Source organism: Nothoprocta perdicaria, unplaced genomic scaffold (assembly GCF_003342845.1).
Source record: "Nothoprocta perdicaria isolate Ctin4 unplaced genomic scaffold, notPer1 scaffold_189, whole genome shotgun sequence".
NCBI classification, from domain to species: domain Eukaryota; kingdom Metazoa; phylum Chordata; class Aves; order Tinamiformes; family Tinamidae; genus Nothoprocta; species Nothoprocta perdicaria.
In genome coordinates, this window is record NW_020455082.1 from 1,196,783 (window position 1) to 1,221,086 (window position 24,304).

The following is a 24,304-nucleotide window of genomic DNA, read 5'->3' on the forward strand; positions in this document are numbered from 1 at the left end:
TAAGGACAGGCAAAGATCTAGTTTTTACTTTTTTTCAAGAATGATTTGCATCACTACTTTCAAATGCAGTTGCCTGCTCTTTAGGTTATGTGATTAGCTTTTATTCCCTTTGGGAAAATGACTGAATTCAGGAGACGTTTGTTTCATGTCATACCTGTTCTTTGTCTATGTATCTTGCACTTTATGTTTCTGTGCTCACAAGGGGAGACTTGTCTGTTGAGCTGATAGTAGAAGGGGCTGGATCCTGCCTTGGTATGAATTGGCGCTGGCCAGTCTTGGAGATGTCAGTGCATTTGCTGCCCTGCTGCGTCGTTGCGTCATGGCTCGAACAGCCTGAATTCCATGGGGGAAATGTGACCTTAACCTTTTGGGATAAGATATTGGAGAGAAAGGATGTAAAAATTCATTGTTAGTCATACAAGCAAGTAGTCTGAAGAAATTGAAGATGAAATTTCCAGTGTCTTTTGATGGATTGTTGGCTGTTTCCAGGCACTTTGTCACTTTCCTATATTCTTAACTCTGAGCTGTTCGTAAAAAAGGAAGAGAGGAAAAGCTTTTTCTTCTAGTTAAGGAACTTAGTCGTATTTCTAAGATATGCAGATGCAACCCTCTGTATGGCTTGTTGAATATGAGACTCTTAGCTCTCCCCAGAGGAAATTGGGGGATCATCGTTCACACATTTAGCTTCTGTGATGATGAATGGGATTATTAAAGAAAATCCCCTTGTGCATAGTGAATCTAAAACCAAGCACTTCCTTTGCCTATGCTTTGAGATTGTGGTTTGCTAAATGAAACAGCTGGACTAGTCTAGGCAAGACCAAGTTATCTGGGAGAGGGGTGCATTACATTTTGCTAGCCAAGTGCTTATAGCTTGGGCAGCATTTTGTGGTTTACCTAGAGCTGAGGTTGCCTTGGCCCTTTAGGGGGGATTTGGGATGTCACTAGAAGTGTTTTGGGTAAGAAGCCTTCAGGTCCCTGCCAATGTCATCTCTACAACCTGTGACTTCGTGGTTCAACTTTCCTTCTTAAATTTTTTGCAGTGTGCTCGGGGTGCCCTGTGTCCTGGTTGAAGCTAAATTAACATTTAACTTGACTGAAACATCGAGCGAGCTTCGTAGATTAGAAAGTGTAATTTAGCCTCCAGTAAGCAGAATGAGAAATCTGTTTGTCCTGTAAATTTGACTTAATCTTCCATTGCCTGGTGATTTCTGAGGAGCTATAGATTGAATGCAGGCACACTAGCTAGCTAGGTCTGTTTTCCGAATTGGGGGTATTTTTTTGTTCTTTCTTTTTCTTTTGTTCTTTTTTTTCCCCCTTTTCTTTCAAATTCCTTCAATACTGAAGGACACAAATGGATTCTAAGCCACTAATTGAAAATACTACCAGTAATAACAACAACGTAGAAAGTGTGTTCATTGCCAGAAGTTGGGAACCAGCATTGATGAAAGATGAAACTGCCCCAGGTTTCTTGGCAAATATGATGGAGGCAAATATTTCAAAGGTCATTTCAATTTTGAAATTTGCTTCCTTGGAGATTGTGCTGTGGTAACGTTTGCCTTCTAGATGTTATCAGAGAAGCCCTGGAATTTCATAGCAACTGAAATTAAAGAGTTTTAGGATGTAGAGTCTGAACTCCACAGATATGCTCCTGCTGCCCCCCTGCCCTGCTGTTCTCATTAGCCTTGCTGGTCTTAAGGATGTTGGATGTTCAGCTCAATACTAGCATTTCTCAGTTTATGTGTTATGATGCAAACCTCAAATGATTTGGTTATCAACATTTTCCAAAAATGCTCTTGACAGTCCTGTCCTATCTAGGTCATCTGTTAGGTTTTAAATAAACTTTTTCTGAATTTAAAGATAAACACAAGCCATACTTTGCTTGCACAGCAATTGACTTTCTAGTTAAACAGTGATCTATTATTTAATAGCAATACTTCAGGAGCACCTAGAGACCAATCAGGCCAGGGTCCTACACTACTAAGCTCTGTAGAAATAGTTGGAGCAGGACCTGCCAGATGGCGACACAAAAGCTTGGTTTTGTAGCCTGCAAATAATGTAGACCATGAAGAACTGCTGCATGGAGAGATTGGGTGAAATGTGTCTTATGCAAGAAACAAGTACTAAGAGTGGGGCTATCCAGATGTGTTTCTTGATCAGCTCAGTACCTTACTTGAAGTCTGTATATTCTTACATTGTTTCTACAGTAAATGTACTTAGCAAAGGCAACGTGTTGCTGCTGGCTGTGAGGACTCCCTTCAAGACATGGGACCATTGAACCTACTGTCACAAAAGACTAGGGGAGAAGTCTGCAATATGGAGTGAGGGATTCATGATGTTATGAGCGAAGTTGGAAGTGGTGTTAAGAGTTTGGTTGTCATGCTCTGGTTGGAACTGGAATGGACTTGCTTGTTTCAACTCGGTGCTGGTTTTTGGAGAGCTTCCTTAACAAGAGCTTAGGAACTAGTTTCCCATTGTTTCCAGTTACTGTAGCAATTTTAAGCAAGATGGTAGATCTGGTTTTGATGGAATTGCAGCCATTCTGGGCACGCTTGAGGCACCATCTCATTTTGGTGCTTTTTCCATGAAATATTTTCACCTTAGCTGGACAGGCAACTGGGAAGTAGCAGGCTGCTTCTGCCACTGATTTTCAGGATGCAGAATGAAAACAGTGCTAGAGGGCTAAATAGCTGCTGGTGGGACAGTCCTGCGGGTTTTGTGAGATTGGAACTTGTTCTGATTTGGAGATTCCTTGTTGTTCTGCCCTTTGATGGGCAAAGGAGGTTTGTACCTTACCAGGATTATCACAAACTTAATCTGCTTTCTTAAGTTAGTTGAAAACAATAATTTAGCACCTAAAATGTGCTTGTATAGCTTGGTGATGGTTAGTGCTTTATATTACCTTCATATTGTTGTCACATGTGGTTTAGACTGTCTTTCCTTAAGTGTGTATGGCAGGTATCTGAAGTTCACAAGCCAACTGGTACTTTGAGTTGGCTGTCGTGGGAGTTACTGGGGGTTCACTAAGCACAGCTGTAGTGGCTAGAAGAGAATGAGACTGTAGAAGAAGCTAGGGCTTTGAAGGAGTGAAGCTAAGTTCCTTTCAGCTTGAACATCCCTCTCTCCACTTCTTGATGAAATTAGTCACAGTGAAAACCAAAGAGACTTAGACCGAAACAGGACAAGAGGAATAGCAAGGATTAGCTTGAGGGATATATGAACACATGAAGGATACCTGACATCTGAAGGTCAGGACTAAACCATCATCATTTCAGTGTTGTTGTGTTGTTCTCCAGCCCAGCAGTGGACAAGGTCCTTCACTAAGGTGCAGGTATGTAGTATTAAAGAAATTGTTCAGAGAGCTTCTCAGAATCCGTTTTAAGAGAGTAAAAATGGCTGGGAAGGCAGTGGTTCTCCTGCAGCACAGGCACAAGGGTATGTGCATGTGCATACGTGTGTGTCAATGAATGAGTAACGGGGAAGGTGTCAGAGCACACCATCCAGAGCTGGGCTGAGCTAGGCTTTCCATTCAACCGTTTGGCATATTGAAGGGCTAAGGTAATCGCTGTGTCCTGGTCAGGAGGCAGAGGTGGACCAGATACGCTCTGCCATCATGGTAAAAATGCCTGTCTTTTAGGCATTAAGGTAGCTCTTCTCCCCCTGCTTTTTATATGTGTCACATTTTACCCACTTGCAGTTTTCTGCTTGTATGTTTTGGATTTTGATCAGGACCCTGGGCTATGTGTGCTCATATGGCTTTGATAAAACAGTGAACTTAGACAATACATCTTCTTGGACATTTCTTCCTGTTAGATTCAAGTGTGATACAAAGCAAACTAGCCCTTGATCAGTAGCAGGCACTGTTTTTATCAAGCATTGTTGGATATTCATTAGCCATGAAAAGACTGTAGAGAAGACTTATCACAACTCAGCCCAGCACAGGTGGGTGCTTCCTCTTAGTCCACTTTTTAGCCACTTGGCAAAGCCCTGGACTATGAAGTGTGGCACCCTTTGGTACACAAATACAAGGCTGCAGCATTTAAGCTGTTCGGCTGCTATTTGTCCTGCTGCTTCTACTAGTCAGTCTGCTAACACAGAGAGGAAATGCTGCTGAGATCCTGGACAGCGGCAGGTAAATAGGAGTAGCAGCCTCATTAAAAGCCATTTATTGATCCCAACATTTATTAGATATTGTTTAAAGAACCACAAGAATTGGTAATGCAGTGATATATTGGGTAAAGATCTGAATCGAAGGAGCGTTTCTTATGGTCTCCCCAAAAGCATGTATGCCCTCTGTTAACATAACTAATATTTTCAAGGAAAGGATGTACCACACCAACGTTTAACTGAGGATTTGTCTCCCTAAAGCTCATCAGTCTCTCTGCATGTCTTTGTAGATATCAAACCATGTTCTCCCAAGCCTGCCCTTTGTGTGGCACAGGAGCTCTCAATTACATTGCTTCTTGGGCTAGTGGGAGGCCTGTGCTGCAAGGGCAGGTTGCAGACCTTGTCAGGAGTTTGAGCCTGACCTCTGTTTCTGGGGTCCTAGACATGTTCATCCAGTGTGAGAGAGGCCGAGGGCACTGTGTGGACCCGTTGGTGCTTTGCTGGTTCCAGGATTTGTTCTGGTTCTGGGATTATGGGGATTCAAAACTGGGATTGTATGCTTCAACTTTTATGGGAAGCCTTGGTAGGAATTAATACACTGTTAGTTTTTCAGTAGGTTTTTGCACAACCTAGAATTGAGTCTTGCAGTGCTAAAGATTGTGCTCTAGTGAATAAAAGCAGGTAGAATACCTTTTAATTTGTATGACTTGCATCCCCTTAAAGTCCTCTAGGCTATTTGAACAGACGACAAGCCCCCCAAAAGAGTATTTTCTTTTTTCCTATAATTTTCTAGGTGGGCAAATTCAACCTGGGCTATTAAAGACTAAGTTCAGCTCTCCATATTCCATCCCTTGTATCTTCCTCGATTTGCTTGTTATGAAAGATCTGGTTCTTAGAGTGCTGCAACTAGCAATGTGGTTTTTTTTTTTTTTTTTTAATGGTATCTTAATCTTCGTAGGCAAGAGCTACTCTCAAAGGAACAATTGCCTGCAGTTTTCCCAGGGACACTGAAGCACAGGATACACCTGCATTTGATGTGTGTCCAGGATCTGAGGTTAGGAATTGCTGTTATTGATGATACCTAGGACAAGGCAGCCCTGTTTATACTCACTGTATTGGTTGCAGCACTGATTGTTATGGTATTTTGTTTTTCCTGGTACCATATGTATAGGAAACAACAAGAAGTAAGCAATAGAAATGCCATTTTTTGAAATGCCACTCATGTAAGTCATCCCCAATTTAAAAAATGAAACTGCTTTTACAGAAACCATGCAAAACTATTGTCAAGACTTGTATGAAATACTTTAGCATCCTAATAATAACTTCTAGCAGAAAAATCTTGGCATACTGCAGTTTAGGAAAGGATTTTAAAATTCACCTTCAGTTTTTGGGCAACAGGCAAAACATGTGGCTCTGTTTAGGAGCTATTTTCGTTAAAGCTTGACAATACAGGATGATAAAATACAGCTGCATTGTTTAAACTTTTAATTTAATTTCTGGGTTTTCTCCAAGCTGTTTCACCAATATGGCGCCGCTCATTTCCAAACAAAGCTCTTGGAAGAGCCTCCGTGTCCCACCACTGATCAGGAGAGTGTTAAAATGTGGAACCTAATTATGTTCCTGGCCTCCTTGGAATTCCAAAACTGGATTTTTCTAATTGTCAAATTTGTAATCAGGCTAACTTTCTATGCCAAGTAGTTTGAATTATTAGAGCCCTTATTGCCAGGGGGTCAGAAGTAATGGGGCTATTTGGCTTTTCAAGGCTCTCTAAGTATCAAAAGCAACTTCTATCTTGAAGAATGGCCATTTTACTGCAACATTGTCCACACTTAACTGCACCCCAATGGCTACTACTGTTACAGCCATTTTTATCCATTCTCCAGGGCTGAGTCGTTTCCACAAGCTCTGCAGATACGATTAACTCCCAAGTCTGTCTTGTTGCACAACAGGACTTGGGAAATCTTGACGTGAGAAGCTTCGTCCTTAAATAGACAAGTATTAAAGCTGCTTATTGTTTAGGCATCTTCAAAGTGAGTTGAACATAAATATCTGTACAACCTGTCTGGATGACCACGATCTCTTCTCAGTCTGGCTGACCTCTGCATCCCAGTTAAAGCCCATTCCTGTGGGTGTTAGGCTGAGCACAGGCTTTTACCTTGAGAGATTTGCCCAGGCAGAACTCCCTTCTTGATAGAGCTCTAAGAAAGCCAAAAAAACACAAAAAGAAAAACAGGAAACTGTAATAAAAGAGAGAGAAAAAAAAAAGGAAGCCCACAGGCCTATTAAGTCTAGTTTATACTTCACTGTGCTGTCTTCAGCTCTGTAAACCAGAGTCTTGCAGAAACATGGTGCTTTAGTCTGAATGCTGATGCATGAGTCTGTGTGTTCACAAACCCTTAAAGCTTTCCTCGTTCCATGTGCAACATCTATTTTAGAGGCATCTGTTCAAACCGCAGATGACATCTCTTGGCCTGTTGATGTCAACAGATTTTTGTCATCAGCTTCAACTTTTAAATATTAATTGCAGCATTGCTGTCTGGCATTAGCAGAGAGAGAGAGCCTGTATTTTTTTATAATTTGCATTTATTTGAGTCATTTTTCAGTGGCAGCATCTACTTAAAATTTTCCCCTTTCCCTCTGCCTCCTCTCCCTCCTAGCCCTGCACTGCCCTTTCCATCACACTTACCCAGGCATTTCTGCAGCCACTTGGTTTAGGGAATTGATGTAGCTAAAAAAATGACAACATTTAGCGGGGTTGGCTTGTTTTTCAGTGAATCTGTTTCCAAGTCTGGTCATCTGTGAGTCTGTGTGTGTTCCCACAGACTCCTCCTAAAATCAGAGGTGGCAACTTCTTAAACTTGTGAGGCTGTAGCAGTCCTACCTGATGTCACTGTCACCTCTGTGTCTAGCTGGGCACTAGATTTAACTGGCACCTAGAGTATCTCTGGGCCCACTGACCTGTGTTTACCTGACTTGACGTGTGTGACTATTTCTGACAAAGAAAGGTGCAATAGAGCTTTACATAGGCAGAGACCAAGATGTTTGGACTTTGCCCTGGGAGGAAAAGGAGTTGTAATCAGCTCTGTTTTAATTAAATCAACCTAAGCTAAATGTCAGCTGATACAAAAGTGTTGGTCAGCTCATAAAGGAGCAATGAAGATTAAACGAGTAGTTGCCACGAACAGGTGGTAACTCTGTTTCCGAGTTAGACCATATTATTCTCTGGCACAGGAACCCTGAGAATACCTCATATTCCAGTTTAAAAAAATGTTTATGAAACTTATAAAATATAGGACTCGTTTTATAACCAATTTTCTATCTTACCTGCCAAGAGGAGCTGGGGTTTGAGCCAGCACAAGGCGGACGCCAAGTTTTAGGCAGCCATCCAGAAACAGAGTCCCGGAGCGGTGCTGTGGAATATATTTCTACCTCTGATTGTCCTTTCTTTTACAATTCTTTTGGTTTAGTTTTCTCTTTCTAGTTGCTGTTGCAAAAAAAGGCAATGGGTGCATCTTTTAATGTCACTGATTTAGGCCTGGCGCTGGTGTGCAAAAGGAGAAGCTCACTATGCTGCAGTGTGCACTGTGGTTTAATTCTAGATGTCTCCTGAACTAATAACGGGATCCCCCTTGATTTGGGCCTTGCTATTTCTGCTGACTCTGCAGTTCTTATGGGAGATATAAAGCGTTGATCTAATTTTAACTGGAAAGAATTAAACTGAAATCTTTATCTGCACCTCGAAGTAAAAGCAGAAACGTGGTAGTTTGTAGTTGCTCTTAATGGTGGAATAATCAAAGATAATTTATTATGTAGTGGTTGTTATATTTTCAGTTAATAGTGTAGAGCTATGTAATTCAGAGAATTTTGTTATGGTTTGCTAGTCATCTACTCTGATGAAAGACTTTCTGCAGACCACTGACTTGTTGCAGTGGTGATGAGTTATATCTCAATAACCACTTTTTGTGACCACCCTTCTCCAGAAATCTCATGCAGGATGGAGTAGGTTGGTCTTGTGTCAGGTCCTGATACTTGGCTTAGACGCTGTAAGACTAGATTAATTAATTTCCTTTTCCTCACCAGTCTTCACCTTTCATGGAGTACAGCCAGGCTGCGTTGAGCTGCACTAATACAGCTGTTTGGTAGAGCTCTAGCAGCAGGATCTAGAAGTGAAGTTCAGCTCTTACCTGAGTACACTCCTTGTACATCCACTTTGGCTTTCCTTGAAATGGAAGGATCTGCTGTGCACCAGGAGAACCAGGAAGAGCCTGTGATGCCTCCCTTGGGCTAAGAGCCACCCTGGAGAACTGGGCTTTGCTCGGCTCCTTGGTGAAGACAAAGACAGTAAGAAAAGCAGCTCCAAGACAGCTGCTCTCTTGGAGTAGGGGGGAAGATACTAGAGATATAGCCCAATCCTTACTTTATAATATGTTTGCAGTAGCAAAAACAGGGAGTTTTTTAACTCCTGGTGATCCCCCTGTGAAGATCAGGAATAGGGCAACCGCTGTTCAGCTCTAACAACATGCACTGAACCATGTGGGATCCCACACTAACAAAAAGCACATTCAAAGCAATTATCTGATTTGTTTGTTTTTTAATCCAATGTTTTGAGGCACTGGTACAACAAACACTCTATAAAATCTTGTAACAGTTGTTTGTAGTTAGAGAGCACAAGATGGTTGCATGTATTCCGGTCAGGACCAATATACATCACTCCAGTGTGCCCCTCATCCATCAGGGTTGGGGGGTTTTGATACCAGGACACTTGTTTCTTCAGCTTGTTTAGCATTTTTCTTTCTCCTGCTTTTTATCCTTCTATGCAAGACAACGTAGGTACTGGTTTCATCATTTACTGTGCTTTCCAGACAAAAGTGCTTTGTGGTTCACAGGCTTAAATAATTAGGTCTCACAGAGCTCAGAGCAATTGACAGGAGTGCCTGGAAGCGCAGCTCTTATGTGTGGAGCTCTAAAGACCTCCAGAAGTAATGGCCCAGCTCATGAGCAGAGCAGACCTGGTTCCCAAAGCAGCCTCCAGCTTGCTGAGCACTAGGAGATGCTGCTGGCCACGCCGCTGAAGCCCTTTCCCCTCCCCACTTGATTTCCTACAGTCTTTTTTATCAGCAACTCAGATTATTTTAGCACAGGCAGTAGCTGCTGGGCAGGTTTTGGGTTCTTGCAGTGGCTTGGCCATAACGATGACTCTGGTGCTCCTGCCTGGAAGCAGGGGCAGATGCTACCATACTCTTGAGACAGTGACTGCTCTCTTCCAAAAAAACCCCTACACATTGCAGAGTGGCGCAGCCTGTGTAATTCATTAGGTTTCTCTGTGGCTGTATTTTTTGGAAGCATCATTTCCAACAGAGCTTTTACAGGCGTATTTCGGCACTTGGGAAGCAGGAGTGTTGTGCCTGGGCCCACGTGTCTGCCTGTGGGTGGGAAGAGGGGAAGCGCTGGCAAGCACACACGAGAGCTGCAAGCGCTTTCATTCCCACCCAAGATTCGCTCCACAAGCTGAGTAAACGTTGCCTTCGTGGAAGCAGTGCTGAGCAGGACAAGGATTTGACGTGTTCCTGGTGATAATTGCCTTGTCTTCCCCCCCACAGGTTCATCTGGCCGACAGCACCGTTACTATCCCAGGCTTGACCGTAAGTGGACACTTCAAAAATCGCATCAGAACAGCAGCTGCTAGTGAAACGGGGGCCTACGCTGCTGGGGACACCCGGCCTTGCAGGGCTGGCCTGGTCAGGTGGCAGGGGCTTCACAAGGAGGGTGACTGTGAGTCTCTGCCTTCTTTGCCTCAGTTTTCCCCCAAAATGAGAGGAATCATAGAATCCTGAAGGTTGGAAGGGACCTCTAGACATCATCTAGCCCAACCCCCTTAAGGGCACACACAGCATTTCCTAGAGCATGTGGCACAGGGCTGCATCCATGTGGGTTTGGAAGATCTCTAGAGAAGGAGACTGTACAACCTCTCTGGGCAGCCTATTCCAGGGCTCTGTCACCCTCACTCTTAAGAAATTTTTCCTGAAGTTCCTGTGGAACTTCTGGTGCTGCAGTTTGTGGCCGTTTCCTTCTAGTTCTGTCAGTGTCCACCACTGAAAAGAGGCCGCCCCATCCTCCTCACTGCCTCCCTTGAGGTATTTATACACGCTGATCAGGTTCCCCCTCAGCCTCCTCTTCTCCAGGCTGAACAGACCCAGCTCTCTCAGCTTTTGCTCATAGGGCAGATGTTCCAGGCCCCTGATCATCCTGGTAGCCCTGCGCTGGACTCTCTCCAGCAGCTCCACATCCCTCTTGTACTGGGGAGCCCAGAACTGGACACAGTCTCCAGATGTGGCCTCACCAGGGCTGAGTAGAGGGGGACGATCACCTCTCTTGACCTGCTGGAGACGCTCTTGTTAATGCACCCCAGGATCCCGTTGGCCTTCTTGGCCGTGAGGGCACTGCTGCCTCATGGTCAACTTGTCATCCAATGACGCCCAGGTCCCTCTTGACAGAGCTGCTCTCCAGCAGGTCAGTCCCCAGCAACAAATCATATGTGTTGTTCCTAATGTATATCATAAGGGTGATGTTCCAATCCATCTTTAGCAGCTGTGATGTCAAGAAAGCCCCCAGAAAGGTATCTGAAAGTGAAGTGGCCATGACCTTGTTTGCAATTGTGGCTTGCCTGTAAGGGGCCAGACTTCCCAGTCTTGGGCAACGTGGAGCCTGGTGTCCTGTTATGCCTGAGCATTTCTGTCTGTGACCTTCATCCTGGGGGCTCTGAATAGGTTTCTTCAGAGAAGACAGAGTTGACTTAGCTCTAAAGGTGTCATTTGCCTTGGGATGTGCTGCTGTGTGATCTGTACGTCTCTAAGCAGATGGTAGAAATAGCTGGTGATAGCTTTGGTATCTGTGCAAAAGCCCAGCCAAGGTTTTAAATCTGACCATGCATCTACACTGATGGTTAATCACTGGGCACCAAAGATTTACCCAAGAGTCAGAGAAGGGCTGTTGTGTCTCATGGCCCCATGCAGATTTTACTGGAAATGAAAAGCTTTAGAAGGACCTCCAGGAGAGATGTGTGTGCTGAGCAGATGGGTTACCCAACAAGGCTGTTTCTGTGCAGGCTGCGGTGGGACTAGCAAAGGTGGGAAGGACTAAAGGGCTTGAACTGATGCTGCTCAGTGAGAAAAGCCAATTTATTCCTTGTTCCGAATGCAACCTCTGCAGGAAAATAAGCATCCAGAGCTCACAGACTCAAACGAAGCCGCGAATCCAGCCAAGCTTCTGTCTTCCTGCCCCTACCAATACTGAGGTCCTTGTCCTTTCATGCCCACTGCTCCCGTGTGTCACAGGACATGCCACTGTTGGGCGTTTCGTACCAGTTCCTTCCTTCCTTAGCTGCAGTTCTGCAGTGCAGAAGGGGCTATTTGCCCCATGCACAGCTGGAGTGGCCACTAGGCAAGTATGGCAGAGGGGTAGCTTAGCTGGCTGCACCTCCTGATGGACCTGCTGCACCGAGCCACCCACTTAGGACTCGGTCCTCAGGGCCCATATCTGAATAGAAAAGTCAGTCCTAGTTTTCTGCGAGTAGAGTTATTGGTTTTTATCCTAGTTCTCCCCTTTCCTAATCTATTCCACAGTTAAAGATGCTGTACTTGGATCTCTCCATTAGTTGGACCTTCTCTGGCATGTGCATACACATTTCAACACAGTGGCCCTCACACTCTGTGCTCTTGGAGCTGCCATGTGGAGGGGCACATGGAAGGGTATCATACTGGCAGAACTTATATTCTCACCCTCTGAATTCCTGGTTATTGACCCAGCTACAAGGCAGTCGTGTTTCCTCTATTTCGATTTGTCTTTTTGTTGTTGTTTTTGTTCAATGTCCATACAGGGCGCAAAGTGATGGTTCTTTCTGTGCATCGGGGATCTTTGAGGAGACAAGATATTAAATCAATTTAAAATTAAGTTTATCCCATTGCTAACATCTGTTGAAGCACCTGTTGAAAGCATCTGTTGAAAGTTAAGGCTTTGTCCAGACAAAAGTCTAACTTAGGCTCTTATTTTTCTGCTAGCTTGATGATGGGGGTTGGAAGATATCAGCTGGTTTGTTTCGTTGGGAGAAAGGGAAGGAGGATTTATCTGTGCAAAAAATCCTCCTCATCAGCAGTTCAGTTTAGAATTTCTGTAGTTATCCTGTGCTAAAAGACATTTCCTTCTATGGTTTGTTCTTAGCTCCAAATGATCTGCTGATTTTTAGGATGTGGGCTAGACTCTTTGGGAGTATGGTCAGACAGCAAGGCAGGGAGATGTTGTCCCTCGTGCAGCTGGGACTCACTCCGGGCTTTTCAGGCTAAGGACGTTGAAACTTTTCTAATAGGAGTGTCTAAACTGCTTAAGGTTTTTTTCATGGGCTTTTTCTACTCCTTAACGAGCTGCATCCTGATACCCTGGGAGCAACTGGTGACGTTGCCTCAGGCAAGATGGGAAGGTGCTGTGGTGTGATGCTTACACAGTGCTTTGGAAATGGGAGTTGCTGCTGTATTTCTGTACTGTACGTAAAAGACTGGCTGTTCTCTGTAACACTGTGATGTTCCTCATAGGTTCATAACTGCTACGATATAGAGATCTGCAGATGCTTCTGGCCATACTCGGATAATTTTAAACCGTGCCCAAGGTGGGTGTCTCTGTGGGTGTTTCCCATTGGCTGTTTCTAGGTATTCAATCCATCAGAAACTCTTAGTTTCAGGGACTAAAGCGGAATTTAAACTATCTGAATATAGTCCTTTGCATCAAATCAAATGATTTGTTAAAGCATGGCCAGCTTTGTAGGGAGAATCAATCTTTTTTACTAGATCAACTGATGTGGAAAAAAAAAGCAGACAAACTTCCAGGCATATTAACTCTTGTCCTGAGCTACGTTTGCATTACAAGAAGTGGAGAATAGAGCGCACATTTGGACACACGTTCACACTATCTCTTGGTGGCCAGTTCTTGGACATGACTGCAAGGGACGCCAGGGAGAAGATGTGTCTCCCCGCGTGTTTGAAAACTAGATGTTGCTGCACAACAAACAATAGTCTGTGCTCCACAGCTGACACGTTGTGCAAGTCTGAGGCTGATTACAGAATCCCTCTGTGCCCCCATTTCCATCTGTAAAATGTCACAGATGCCCACCATTCATAAATCGCTTTCAGATTTCCAGATGAGGTGCTGTGGAAGTGTAGAATAGTGTGAGTTTATACATATTGTGCTACAGCATAATATAAACCACATGCAACTGAAGAGTCTCGCAGATGTGGCCCTTTCAATTGCAAAAGGCAAGGTCTCGGCCGATGATTTAGCACTGCACTAATTGGGCTAAAACGGGAGATTGCTTTTGTGCTAATGAAATTGTCACCATTAGAGTCTCCATTTAACAACAGTTTTTGGAGATAACCTGGTTATTTCCTATTGATAAAAAGCAGAGTGTCTTGAGTCTTGAAACACAGCAATTAGTAGCAAATGTTGACATGCTGATAGCAGCCCCTGCGCTGGCTGTCCTCGCGCTTCAGGAAGGGGACTGCTCTCTTGTTTATTTTGAATGTGCATTTTGCTTGTCCTGTAGCTGCACTCAGCACTTTTTTTGTTGCCTGCAACCTTTTGGGCATATCTTCATCTCAAAGCAGAGGCATTTGACCACTCATTTCCATTGCCATTACCGAGTGTTGCATACACAGGAATCCTCATTTATTGATAAGAAAGCGGCTCTCATTGCTGCAAAGGAATGAGAACCTGGCAGCTGTTCAGCATTAAGTCAATTCTCAAAGTTTAAAGGATTTGTGGGCTGTGATTGTTTGGGTTTCAGCAATTAGCTTTTGTAAAGTGCTGGAGAGTGTCTTCCAGATACATTTCATGGAAAAGAGGAACTTAAACCAACTAAGAGACTTGATTTGCTTAAGCACTTCAGAGTTTCCTGATAAGGCTTTTGGGGCAAAATTCTCGGTGGCTAAATTCTTGGTGGGTGTAAAACATAGGGGCTCCTTTGACTCCTATGAGTCAAAGAGTAGCGCAGTACTGGAGGTGAGTGCGTGAAGAGGCTGGCATAGGAGGGAGGCTGGTTGATGTGCAGCTTTGCAGCTTCACCCAACATTTGCTGGGCTGCAGGAGAAATCGGCCCTGGCCTGGCTGGGTCTTTGCTCACGTGTCTGAACATGCTGTTTAAAGCAACAATTTGGAGACAAGTTTCAAGGCGGAGGCAGCTAAAACCTCACAGTGAAGTTCCTCGACCTCCCACAAATGCAGTGGCTTTTGCAGGCACGCGAGCTATGTTGGTCATAGTTGCGTTGGCGTCATAAATCCAAGAAAGTGCAAACAGGCAATTTGCAAATAAGGGCTCGGTCTCATCAGAGAGTATCAGGGTGTTCATCTGCTGCAGTCAGATATTTCTCACTAAGGACCACGCTGGTGGGCAAGGATGAGAAAGAAGGTGATTCCTTAGCCTTTAAGACATCAATTGAAATTATTTTTTTATTTTCTTCTACTCTTCCTAACTGAGAGAAGATCACAGGCCAGAGTTAAGCAAATAGAAATAATCCAAGCTACAGCAGAGGGATGTTTAGTCCCTAGATGGGGACGTGTTTTATGAGCTTGGAGTTAAAAACAGCAGGGTGGAGAAGTTTTGCACTCTTTGGTGCATCCAGGCCCATAGATTTATGGGTGTCCAGTTAGTCTTATACTCCCTAACCCAGTCTTCCTCAACCAGTAGAAGGTCTTCCTCTCTCCCATTTATCTCTCTTTTACCTGGGCTCTTGGGGAACCTAAAACTTTTACCTAATTCTTGGGGACCAGCCTTAGCAGTAAAGACAGAAGCAAGAGGCATTTAATAACTCTACCTTCTCTGCATCCTGCGTCACCAAGGCACCCTCCCCAGTCAGCAGCAGGCTAACATTTCCCCTAATCTGCCTCTTGCTTTTGATATATTTATAGAGGCCCTTCCTGCTGTCTCTAACATCCCTCACTAACTCAAATTCCAGATGAGCTTCCTGGCCTGTCCTTCCTGAAAAGCCTCAAGCCCTCCATGGCCACATTCCAGTCATGAGAGCTGTCCCACCATGTCTCAGTAATTGCCAAGAGGTCATGGCCCTGCATCTCCCGTTCCTCTTGTTTATGCCCCATGCTGCATGCGTTTATGTAGAGGCATTTGGGTTGGGCTCCCAGCGCACCTCTCATTCCTGTTGGGAACGGCTGTAGCCTATGTGGGCATCCAGAAGTTGTCATATTTTGCATTTGGCCTCTTCAGTCTCAGGACGCCCTTCACAGGCTGTAGTATTAGGCTGCCATGAGTGGCATAACAGGCCATCAGCTATCATCTCATCTCAGAGTTGCCTGTGAATAAATAATCATGACCTAATGCCATGTGCTAATAAAGTAGAGCCCTAACCAGCAGAATTAGGGCTTTGGCACCACAAAGGAGTGCAAATCCCAAAGCTGAGAGCAATTTTGTATAAAATTAGTGGTACATTTTTTTATTTATATATAAATTATATATATATTTATATGTATTTTTTTATTTATATATATATGTGTGTATATATATGATAACAAAAGTAAAGTTTTTGGGTCAAAATTATTTCATTTGCCTGGAAGTGAACCATTTAACTTCATTTGAGACTAGCTCATTTCATTTTGTTTTTTACTTAGATGAGTTTTGAAAAAAATGTCATTTCAAAACTAAAGGTAGAAAAATCTCATTAAGAAATGAGCAAATTATTCTTAAAAAATCTATAGAAAATATTACAGAAATTTACAAAATGGTGCCTATGTTTCCACCTGAAACTACATAAAATTTTACTTGGAAAACAGCTTTAAATAGCTGTTAGTATTCCTAAACTGTAGCAAAGTTTTTGTTTTGTTTTTCCATTCAGTTTTGCCCATCTCTAATTTTACAAATGCTTCAAAATCACACAATTTCATGATAATGAAAAAATTATCTGCTTTTTAGAAGAAAAAGCCTCTTCCTGTTTAAGAATACAGCAAAATAAGTAGATAAAAATTAAATATGACTATTTTACAAGCAGAAAAAAAAACAGATAGCAGCTGCTATAAAAAGGGAAATTTGAGTTGCTTCTTAAAAACATCTGGTTAAGTTATGGATAAGAAGGAGGAATTTATAATAGTGGAGATGTATATTTAAGGGAGATCACAATGGAGAGAGTTTGGCAATGATCGGGGTCTCCTTGTGCTGGGGAATTATCAATAATGATAGGAAAAAAGGCAAAAATGTTTAAATGTTCTGTTTCATAGTGATAGACAACTTTAAAAGTCTTAATTTACAGTTGGGGGAAAAAATCCATCTTTTAAAATGCTGATAGTAACGACAGGAGAGAAAGGAGCATCGTTCTATGGCCAACAAGACCATTTTTGAAGTTTTTGAGTTTCTCTCTCCTTATCTGTGAAAAGCCCTAATCCTGATCCTGGCCGCACTCCCAGGAAACACAGTGACGCGTGGGCAGTACATTAGGGAAACTGCACAAAAGGGAGCAGTCTCCAAGTTTGGGTGGTTATTTCACCAGAAAGAGTGCAAAAAAAGAATGTTCTAAAAGTAGCAATTCTTTCAGTCCATTTTTGGGGGCACTTTTTTTTCTTTTTTTTTTGCTATTGCAGCTATTGCTGCTGAAAGAAAGAGAGACCCAGGCCTTTGGAGTCCCTTTCTTAGCCCCTGGCTTTGCCAAGAGGTGATGGCCAGGCACCTAACAGATAAATGCCATGGCATTAAATGGATAAAATACTGCAGCAGATCCAGGTGGTCCCAGCTAAGCTGAAGTCAGACCATGTCTCCTTGCAGAGGAAGAATTCCTGCTCCAACTTTTGGCATCCTTCCCGCTGGCGCTGAGCAGGGATTGGGCCGTGCGATGTCCACCCGAGGGGCAGGGTCTCCTTCTCCTGCTCTTCTCTGTCCCTTGGATTTTCTTTCTCCTCAGCTCTGAGGCCACCAGGCAGCCCAAGCTTTTCTCCTCTCTGTTGATGCCATCAGCCCTTCACGTGGCCCAGCTCTGTTACAGAGACATAGACTTGACTGATACTAGGCAAGTACAATTAATGAAGTCTATCTAGCCAACATCTGACTCTCGTTAGAGGAAAGCTGTTGAAAAAAACAGATCCCAGATTGGCTGTGATTTATGGCTTGGGCCTGTTATCCTTCACGAGCACTGGCAAAAGCTTTTGCAAAGAGCCAGAACACAAACCACATAAGGAAACTTGGTATCCATGTAGAAAGGCTGGAAGGGTCAAATCGGACAAATTAAATCAGGGTAGAGGTGCAAGCCTGGGCTGGCTGTCCCTTACGAGGGCCACCTAGGAGATCTGCACTGATAGCTCTGCTGTGGTACTTGTCTTCTCCTGGTTCTGCTGGCTCCCTTGGTTGATGTCCCTAGTCGGTGTCCAGGCCTGGAAAGTGCTGGAGGTGGTTAGAGGGCAAGGGAGGACTTCCCAGTCAGGTCTGATCCCCAAAATCAAACATATTCATTTTGTCCTATTTAACTTTTATTCCTCTCTTAACCTCTCACTTCTTGGCCCTTAAAAAGGAAACATTGCCTTGGAAATATAAAAGTGAGACTCGGCGGAGAAGAGGGTGTCAGTGAGAGCCTCGAGCAGGCTGCAGCAGGCTCTGCGCTTCAGTTCTCGTGTCCTGCAGCCCCGCTGGGCGCTCTGCCCCATCATGCTGCAAGGCTGCACGTCCAGTGATGGCCAAGGACGGCCTCAAGGCAGCTGCTGCGAATCCTTCAGGTTCCTTAAACCAAACCGGTGAAATGCCAGAGCGCTCTCCCCTTTCCTATAATCCACTGCTGTCTCCTCCTCTCTGAATTATGAATTTTGAAGTAATCCATCAAGAAAAAGAGAGACAGAGCTGTGATCCCTTGAATTTGGTTGAGCTGTGCAATTTGTATCTCCAGAGCATCTGGCTGTAGGGAAGCCAAAGGCCCAGGTAATGTTCTGCAGAGACCCCGGGGTGCAAACGAGCGTGCGCCGCACTGAGGAATGGGGCAAGGTAGCCAGAGGAAGCTTTGCTGCCCCTGGACCCTCTCTGAGCTACAGCCCCACGCTCCCTTTTTAACCCTGTCAGTGCCAGGGCAATAATTGCGATGGAATCATTAGAATGTCTCAATGTAAAGCTGTTGATGACTGCAAAATCCTGCCTGTTTTGATTATCTCCTTTTGGGTGAGGAGCCTGAGGTGCTCTTGGCCACGAGTGGCTGAAGTGAGCAAGTATTTATTGATTAAACCTGGTGCTGCTCAAGACCTGCAAGGCAGGAATACCAAGTGCAAGGCAGCACCTGCGGTAGGGAAAGGCGGTGCTGGAAGTCACTTATCAGAGGCAGGTTTGGGGAGAGAAATCTCCCCAGATGTTGCCTGAGCCCAAAGCTGTGGCTGAGAGAAGGCGTCTTTGGTAGTCCCAGGTCTCTCACATCATGTTGCTCTGTGTGTTCCAGCAAGAGCAGTGTCGGGGGAGCCCAGGAAGGAGAGATGTTTGAGGACGGTAACAGTAAGATATTATAGAAATGAACTGGATGTCTCATGATGCGTTGGGGCAATCTCCTGTTCATTGTCACAATTATTTATCCTCCCTGATGGAGTATTTCTACAACAAATTCCACCATGTGTTTTGAGGTTGGGCTTCACAGAATGAAATCACAACTCTTTGCTTGGAGTTTAGCTGGAAAAATACAAATCGGCCAACTAGGAATATGAGAGAAGTAAACTGTGGTTGTGTGTAGCAGCAAGTGATGAATTTCTGCAGATATGGAAAGCATCTGTGCTGGAATTCCAAGGTCAGCGAGTATGGGTGTTTGTCCCAATGTTATATTTATTGTATGTGGAATAACAATGTGAGACTCTGAAGCTAGTTTTAATAAACCAGCCTGCTTCCTCCCTGATCAGAAAAGTCTACCGTATGGGTGCAGGCCCTGGAATAACCAGCCATTGCACCTGGTAGCTAAATACTTCAGGGCACATTAGTTTGGGAAGATGTTTACTAGCTTAATCTGTCGCCATCTCCTCAGCCTTTCTGCAAGGACAGATGATCCTGCCCTTGAAGAACCCCTGTTTCTGGCATGGTCAGAGCGAGCTCTGAATACAGGTCCTGTTATAGCTGTAGTTAGTATTGGTCTCGCTTTGCATGGTGGAAAGCATCGTGTGTCTGTTAGCTGAGTAAGTGTCAGGAGGGTTTGCTTGCAAGACACTTTGCCGTAGGAATAAAAACTTCTGCATTGGATCTTCTGCTTTCTGAGCTTGTCAAATGTCATTTGGGTCCAAGCCAGGTTCCTTGAACACCCGCTCCTTAAGCTGAGTTTCCAGGCACTTGAAGAAGGAAGAGATCAGAGTTCAAATTGGACTTGTGCTTAATTAGTTCTCTAGCTGATCTAGGCTAGAGTATTTTCCTGTTGTAAGCTGGTTGTTCATCTCCTTGTGGATTGGTAGTTTCACACCTCTGCAGATGGGTGGCACGAACCCTTTCTATGACCTGAGTTCTCCAGGAGTGCTTACATGATTCATGCATCTCATATTCTGGACAGAGATGGATTTCAGACAGTCCAAGTGAGTCTCTCTGAAATCTATGGGAGTTACTAGAATGTGAAAGTCAGCAGAGGGGAGAATAAGGCTCCATATTTTATTTGCTTTGTAACACATCTGGTACGCTTCCTGGCTCTGGGGAGCACTGGAATTATTCAGTCTTATCTTTCTATTGGGGTGAGCAAGATCAAAAGCATGAAACCAGTTACATACAGAACATAACTCTCCATTTCACACATCCCGAGCAGATCCAGACCAAAGAAGCCTCCCCCTCACCGTGGGACTGTGCCTTTATGGCACTTCCTTATTTCATGTTTGTTGCAGAGAATAAAAATAAATAAATTTTATTTCCTCTTGACTAAAAGAAAAGTCCATGACATTTTTGACCCATGAAGAAATTTCTTAATCCAAGCATGCCTGAGATGCTTCATTGGCAAAACGCTGAGCATTATGAAATGGAGGGTGTACGTCTAATTCCTTTGGGATGCTTATCTCGGAGATTTTTTTTTTTTGGTGCACTTTGGGGAAAGAGGGTTAGCAAATTTCTTTGAAAGGTTTTGCGGTGGGTGATGGGTTGCCACTAGCTCTAGAGCAATCTTCTTAGCCTGTAAATCAGCAAGGTGGAGCCCTCAACCTTCCTGACCCTCTAAGCCACACACTTAAATCTACGTATGGCTGACTGCCCTGAGCACATACCGTGTGCTCCATGGAACTGGGAGGTGTTTGTGGGTGAGGACTGGAGATGCTCCTCTGGGACCCTAGTGCAAAATGGGCCAGGATTTGCCAAGGACCCAGCTGGCTTCCAGGTGTCCTTGTCACATTTGGTCTGAACACCCTTGTTCACCCATTCCTCCCCTTGGCTTGGCACTGGAGTAATTCAGCATTGCCTGGGACCACACATGCTCCCAGGTATGTGGTTTCTCATCTGGGACAGGAACAGCAGTAATTCATTGCATGAGTGTGGATGGTTTATTCACTGTAATGCTTTCTGTTGCAAGTAATTTTCCCTTTCTAAAACCTGTTGCTCTTCAGAAGCTGTTAGAGGTGAATTGGACCAGTCTGGAGAGCTTCTCTGATGGTGGGGAATGTGCAGTCCAGTGTTGCTGCGAAGTGATGGGAAAGTGACTTGTTGATTAAATCTCTGTTCAGGGCTTTATCCTCCTTCACTCACTTCAAAATTGCTGAAATGAAAACAGAGGCAAAGCAGCAGGCCTCCTGGTTAGATAAGTGATGTCCTGTGTATCAAGCAATCATTTTAAGCTGCACTCTGAGCCTATTAAGTGAACGTTCGTTCTTGGGAAGACATCCCGTCAAGACCCCTTTGGTGGTTGCTGCCAATCTATTGCTTCTCTGCAATGAAGTGAGATATAAACCACTTCATGCTGCAGCTTTGGTCTGCTCCAGCCCTGGGGTGTGTCTTGTGTTTTCTCACTGTCAGTGAGACTGATGATTTGTTACAGGAGTGGTTACAGGGACCGGGAGCTCAAGGATGGACCAGGACTCCACAGAGAAGGGCATTTTGTTTGCTCCTTGGTTTCCTATGCATTTCTGCAGAATCTAGTGCAGTTCTGCCTTCTGTGCCACCGAACATCCAGAGGAAAGGGCATGTAATGAGTCTGTGGCTCCTCTCACATGCAGCAGAGTTTAATACCTTTCCCCCAAACTGTTCTCGAAATGTTTTTGTGCATGTCTGTCTTATATGAAAAAGAGGTCAGGGACTGCAGATTTAAAGTTGTAGATTAAAATGCAGCGTGTGCAGAAATTACATCCTTTTGCTTTGTTCCTTCTAGAATGCTTGAACTGCACAAGACTAGCAGACATGACTGAGAGGCTAAACACGCTTGAGGCCAAGGTAAGGGCATTGCTTTGTTGCTCTTCTTCACAAAAATTTCCAGGAGTTTGTTGACAGCAAAGAAGAGAGTGAACTTGCAACCCAGGAGAGATCATGCCTCTGTCTTTCCACTTGCAGGTAAGCAGGGACTCCAGAGATAACCCAGATACACATCTGATGTGGCACGAAAGTGATCCCAGAATAAGCATCTGTGTCTGAGAGAGCTGTTTGGTTCTTCACAGTTCAGCTTTGCTCTTGCAGCTTTGCTCTACCCAACTAGCCATCCAGCACTTGCTTTACTCCAAGTTCTGTACGTGCCTTCCAGAGTGAGACTGTTGGTACCGTGAGGACAAAGAGCTTGCAGCAAATGTCCATCCTCAGCCCCCCACCCTGCTGCCCCAGACATGGGAAGAACTTGGAGCATTAGCTGTGCCACTGCTAGGGTGTAATAACCGACTCGTGGATCTTGGTGGGAACATGTTGACATCAGTCAGGTTTGGCCTAAGAAACAGAGACCGGAGTTGGACAAAAGATCACTTCAGCTGGTTAATAAGAAGGTAGGGATGTAAAGCAGTGATCTGCTTAGCTGAGGAAAGAAACAGACTGTAATTCTGATCTGTCTGCCCAAAATGCCCCGTAGAAACCTTATTGATATAGAGGGTGAGATAAAGGACTAATATTATGTCGTTTTTCTATGAGGACAGCTGTTAATTTTTCTGCCCTTCAGATACTGTCCATTCCTTATGCCTTTTCTGAGAGATAAGAAGCTTTTGTGCATTGTTTAGTGGTGAAAAATGTTAAGGGCAGACCTTTGCATTGTGTTTCTTGGCAAATTGTTTTAATTTCTACCTATTGGGAGTCAGATTAATTGTTGTGGTCTAAGAACAAAGTAGCTGAGTCAGTCAGTCCCCTTTGATCTCTGGTCTCTTCTGTGACAGCCCAATCCTGGTTGTTAGATACAGTGCTTGGGTCCCTTTTATGGCATTTGCTGCTGTTATTATTCATTAGCTGATGGTTATCAACGACATAAAAGAATTTGGGGAGAAACTTTTGCAGAGAGAGGTAGATGCGTGGTGATTTTAAGGCCAGTCAATGATATTCTGATAATTTGGGAATTGTCTGAGTTGAAATGAGCAATGTTGTCTGGAGCTTCCTCAAAGGCCTTCAAAGTGATATTTCACTAGGGGAAAATGAAGCGAGGGCAAATGAAATTCTAGGGAGCTGAGTTGTTTGAGTGAAAACAACTGTTGTAGTTGTAAAGAACAAAGATGAAGTGGTGTGTTTTGCTAAACAGTGAGACCTGTCAGGTGAGTGTTCTTTGGCAGCTACGAACTGGAGGCGTTAGGAGAGGAATGAGGGGCTGGTGACTGACCTCTGCGTGTGAAATCCCATGTCCAAGTAAGACAAAGAAACAGCCTCAAAGAGATGTAAATCAGCCTTCTCATGCTTAGCCTGTGGCCAGCTATACCTTCCTTGGCCTTCCAGGGATTTCTATATTTGGCTTACTGGAAAATCATAACCAAAGACTTGTTTCAAAGTCCTCACCTCAGCCTCTGGGCTCTGTTGGCTTGCACTTTTCAATACCTGTGTGAGATAACAAACTATTAAGAGGCTAATGCCTGCCTCTGCAATGAGGCATCTGAGAGCCCTCCTGGGTTATGTGTGAGGTGCCTAAAATGCATGTTTGTCCTCCAGTGGCTGTGAGGAGCAAGTGTATGTGAAACCTGAGCTCAGCTGTGGACGAGGAGGCTCCAAATCTGTATTGTCGTCCTTTCCCGCCTCCTCTTCTGCATGTTATTACAGCCGTCCCCCTAAAACCAGGGATGTAACCAGAATTACTCTCATCTTTCCCATTACAAGAATGAGTTGGTTCATCCAACTTGTAAGATCAGTGTCCAAATGAGGTAATGAAAGTAACCCTCTGATTTTGTAATATGAGAGTTAGCTTAGAAAATGAGAAGCAAGAATAAGCACAGAGATGACAGCAGGAAAAATGATTCATTAGGGACCTGGGCTTACACAGCCCCTGGGGAAGAGAGAGACCATGAGACACAGCTGAATGTGAGGCAAAACAACCTTTTTTCTTTGCATCCTGTGCTCTCAGGAAGGCTGGACAAGGTGCTCCTTGTGGCTGTATGAGTTATTTTGGCAAAAAAATGAGGTAAGTAGGTTAGAATGAGATTCCATTCTGATCTCCCCTGTTTCAAATTACCTTGTGGTCTGGCCTGGATGCAGGTTGAAATTTGCCTGATCCTTTTGATTCATACCAGGCTCGTTTGGGTAGCTGATTGTGGTATCACGAAGAGTGTCCTGGAGTCCAGAAAGTATGTGAGGAGGAAAGGCTGCCCTCTTGCTACGTACCAAATATCTTGAATCTTGCTGCTTTTCCGTGGCACCTTGCTTGACATTACTGCAGCACTAATGGTCCCCTGGAGGCTCCATAGTGGGAGGACAGAAGCAACCCTACTTTTATTCCAAAGGAAAACCTTCTCCTTGGGCCAATACAGCTTCTTTATGGCAGTAGGGTCCAGCCCTTCCTTTTGCACTGCATGCCCTGGGCATGCAAGACTTATGGTAAAGCAAGCAGGCAGCTCTGTAAAAATGCTCATTTTATTCTCCACCCTGATTCCTTGTGATAAACTCCATCAGGGGGTTGCAGGCAATGTGATATTAATCCCAGCTTTTGGTTAGAGCTTGTGTGCAGCACCTGATCTGAGTTGATATAATCCAGTCTTATCTCTTGACACGACTTTTGAGAAGTTCGTGGTGTTCTGCTACAACTTTAATGCTGGGAGATAACATTACAGATCCAGTGTCTGATTGATTCATTGTGTG

General features: G+C 44.3%; 1 protein-coding gene across 7 annotated transcripts in view; it reads left to right on the forward strand.

Moving 5' to 3' along the window:
• The window catches only part of COL26A1 (collagen type XXVI alpha 1 chain), a 135,356-nt gene that overhangs the window by 78,495 nt on the left and 32,557 nt on the right, over window positions 1-24,304 (forward strand). For 5 of the 7 annotated variants that reach the window (XM_026037006.1, XM_026037007.1, XM_026037000.1 and 2 more), the window contains 2 exons: window positions 9,705-9,746; window positions 21,429-21,490. In XM_026037006.1, coding sequence (XP_025892791.1) covers window positions 9,705-9,746; window positions 21,429-21,490 — 104 coding nt within the window. The remainder of the gene's footprint in view (window positions 1-9,704; window positions 9,747-21,428; window positions 21,491-24,304) is intronic. The other 2 variants (XM_026037004.1, XM_026037005.1) reach the window with 1 other exon arrangement.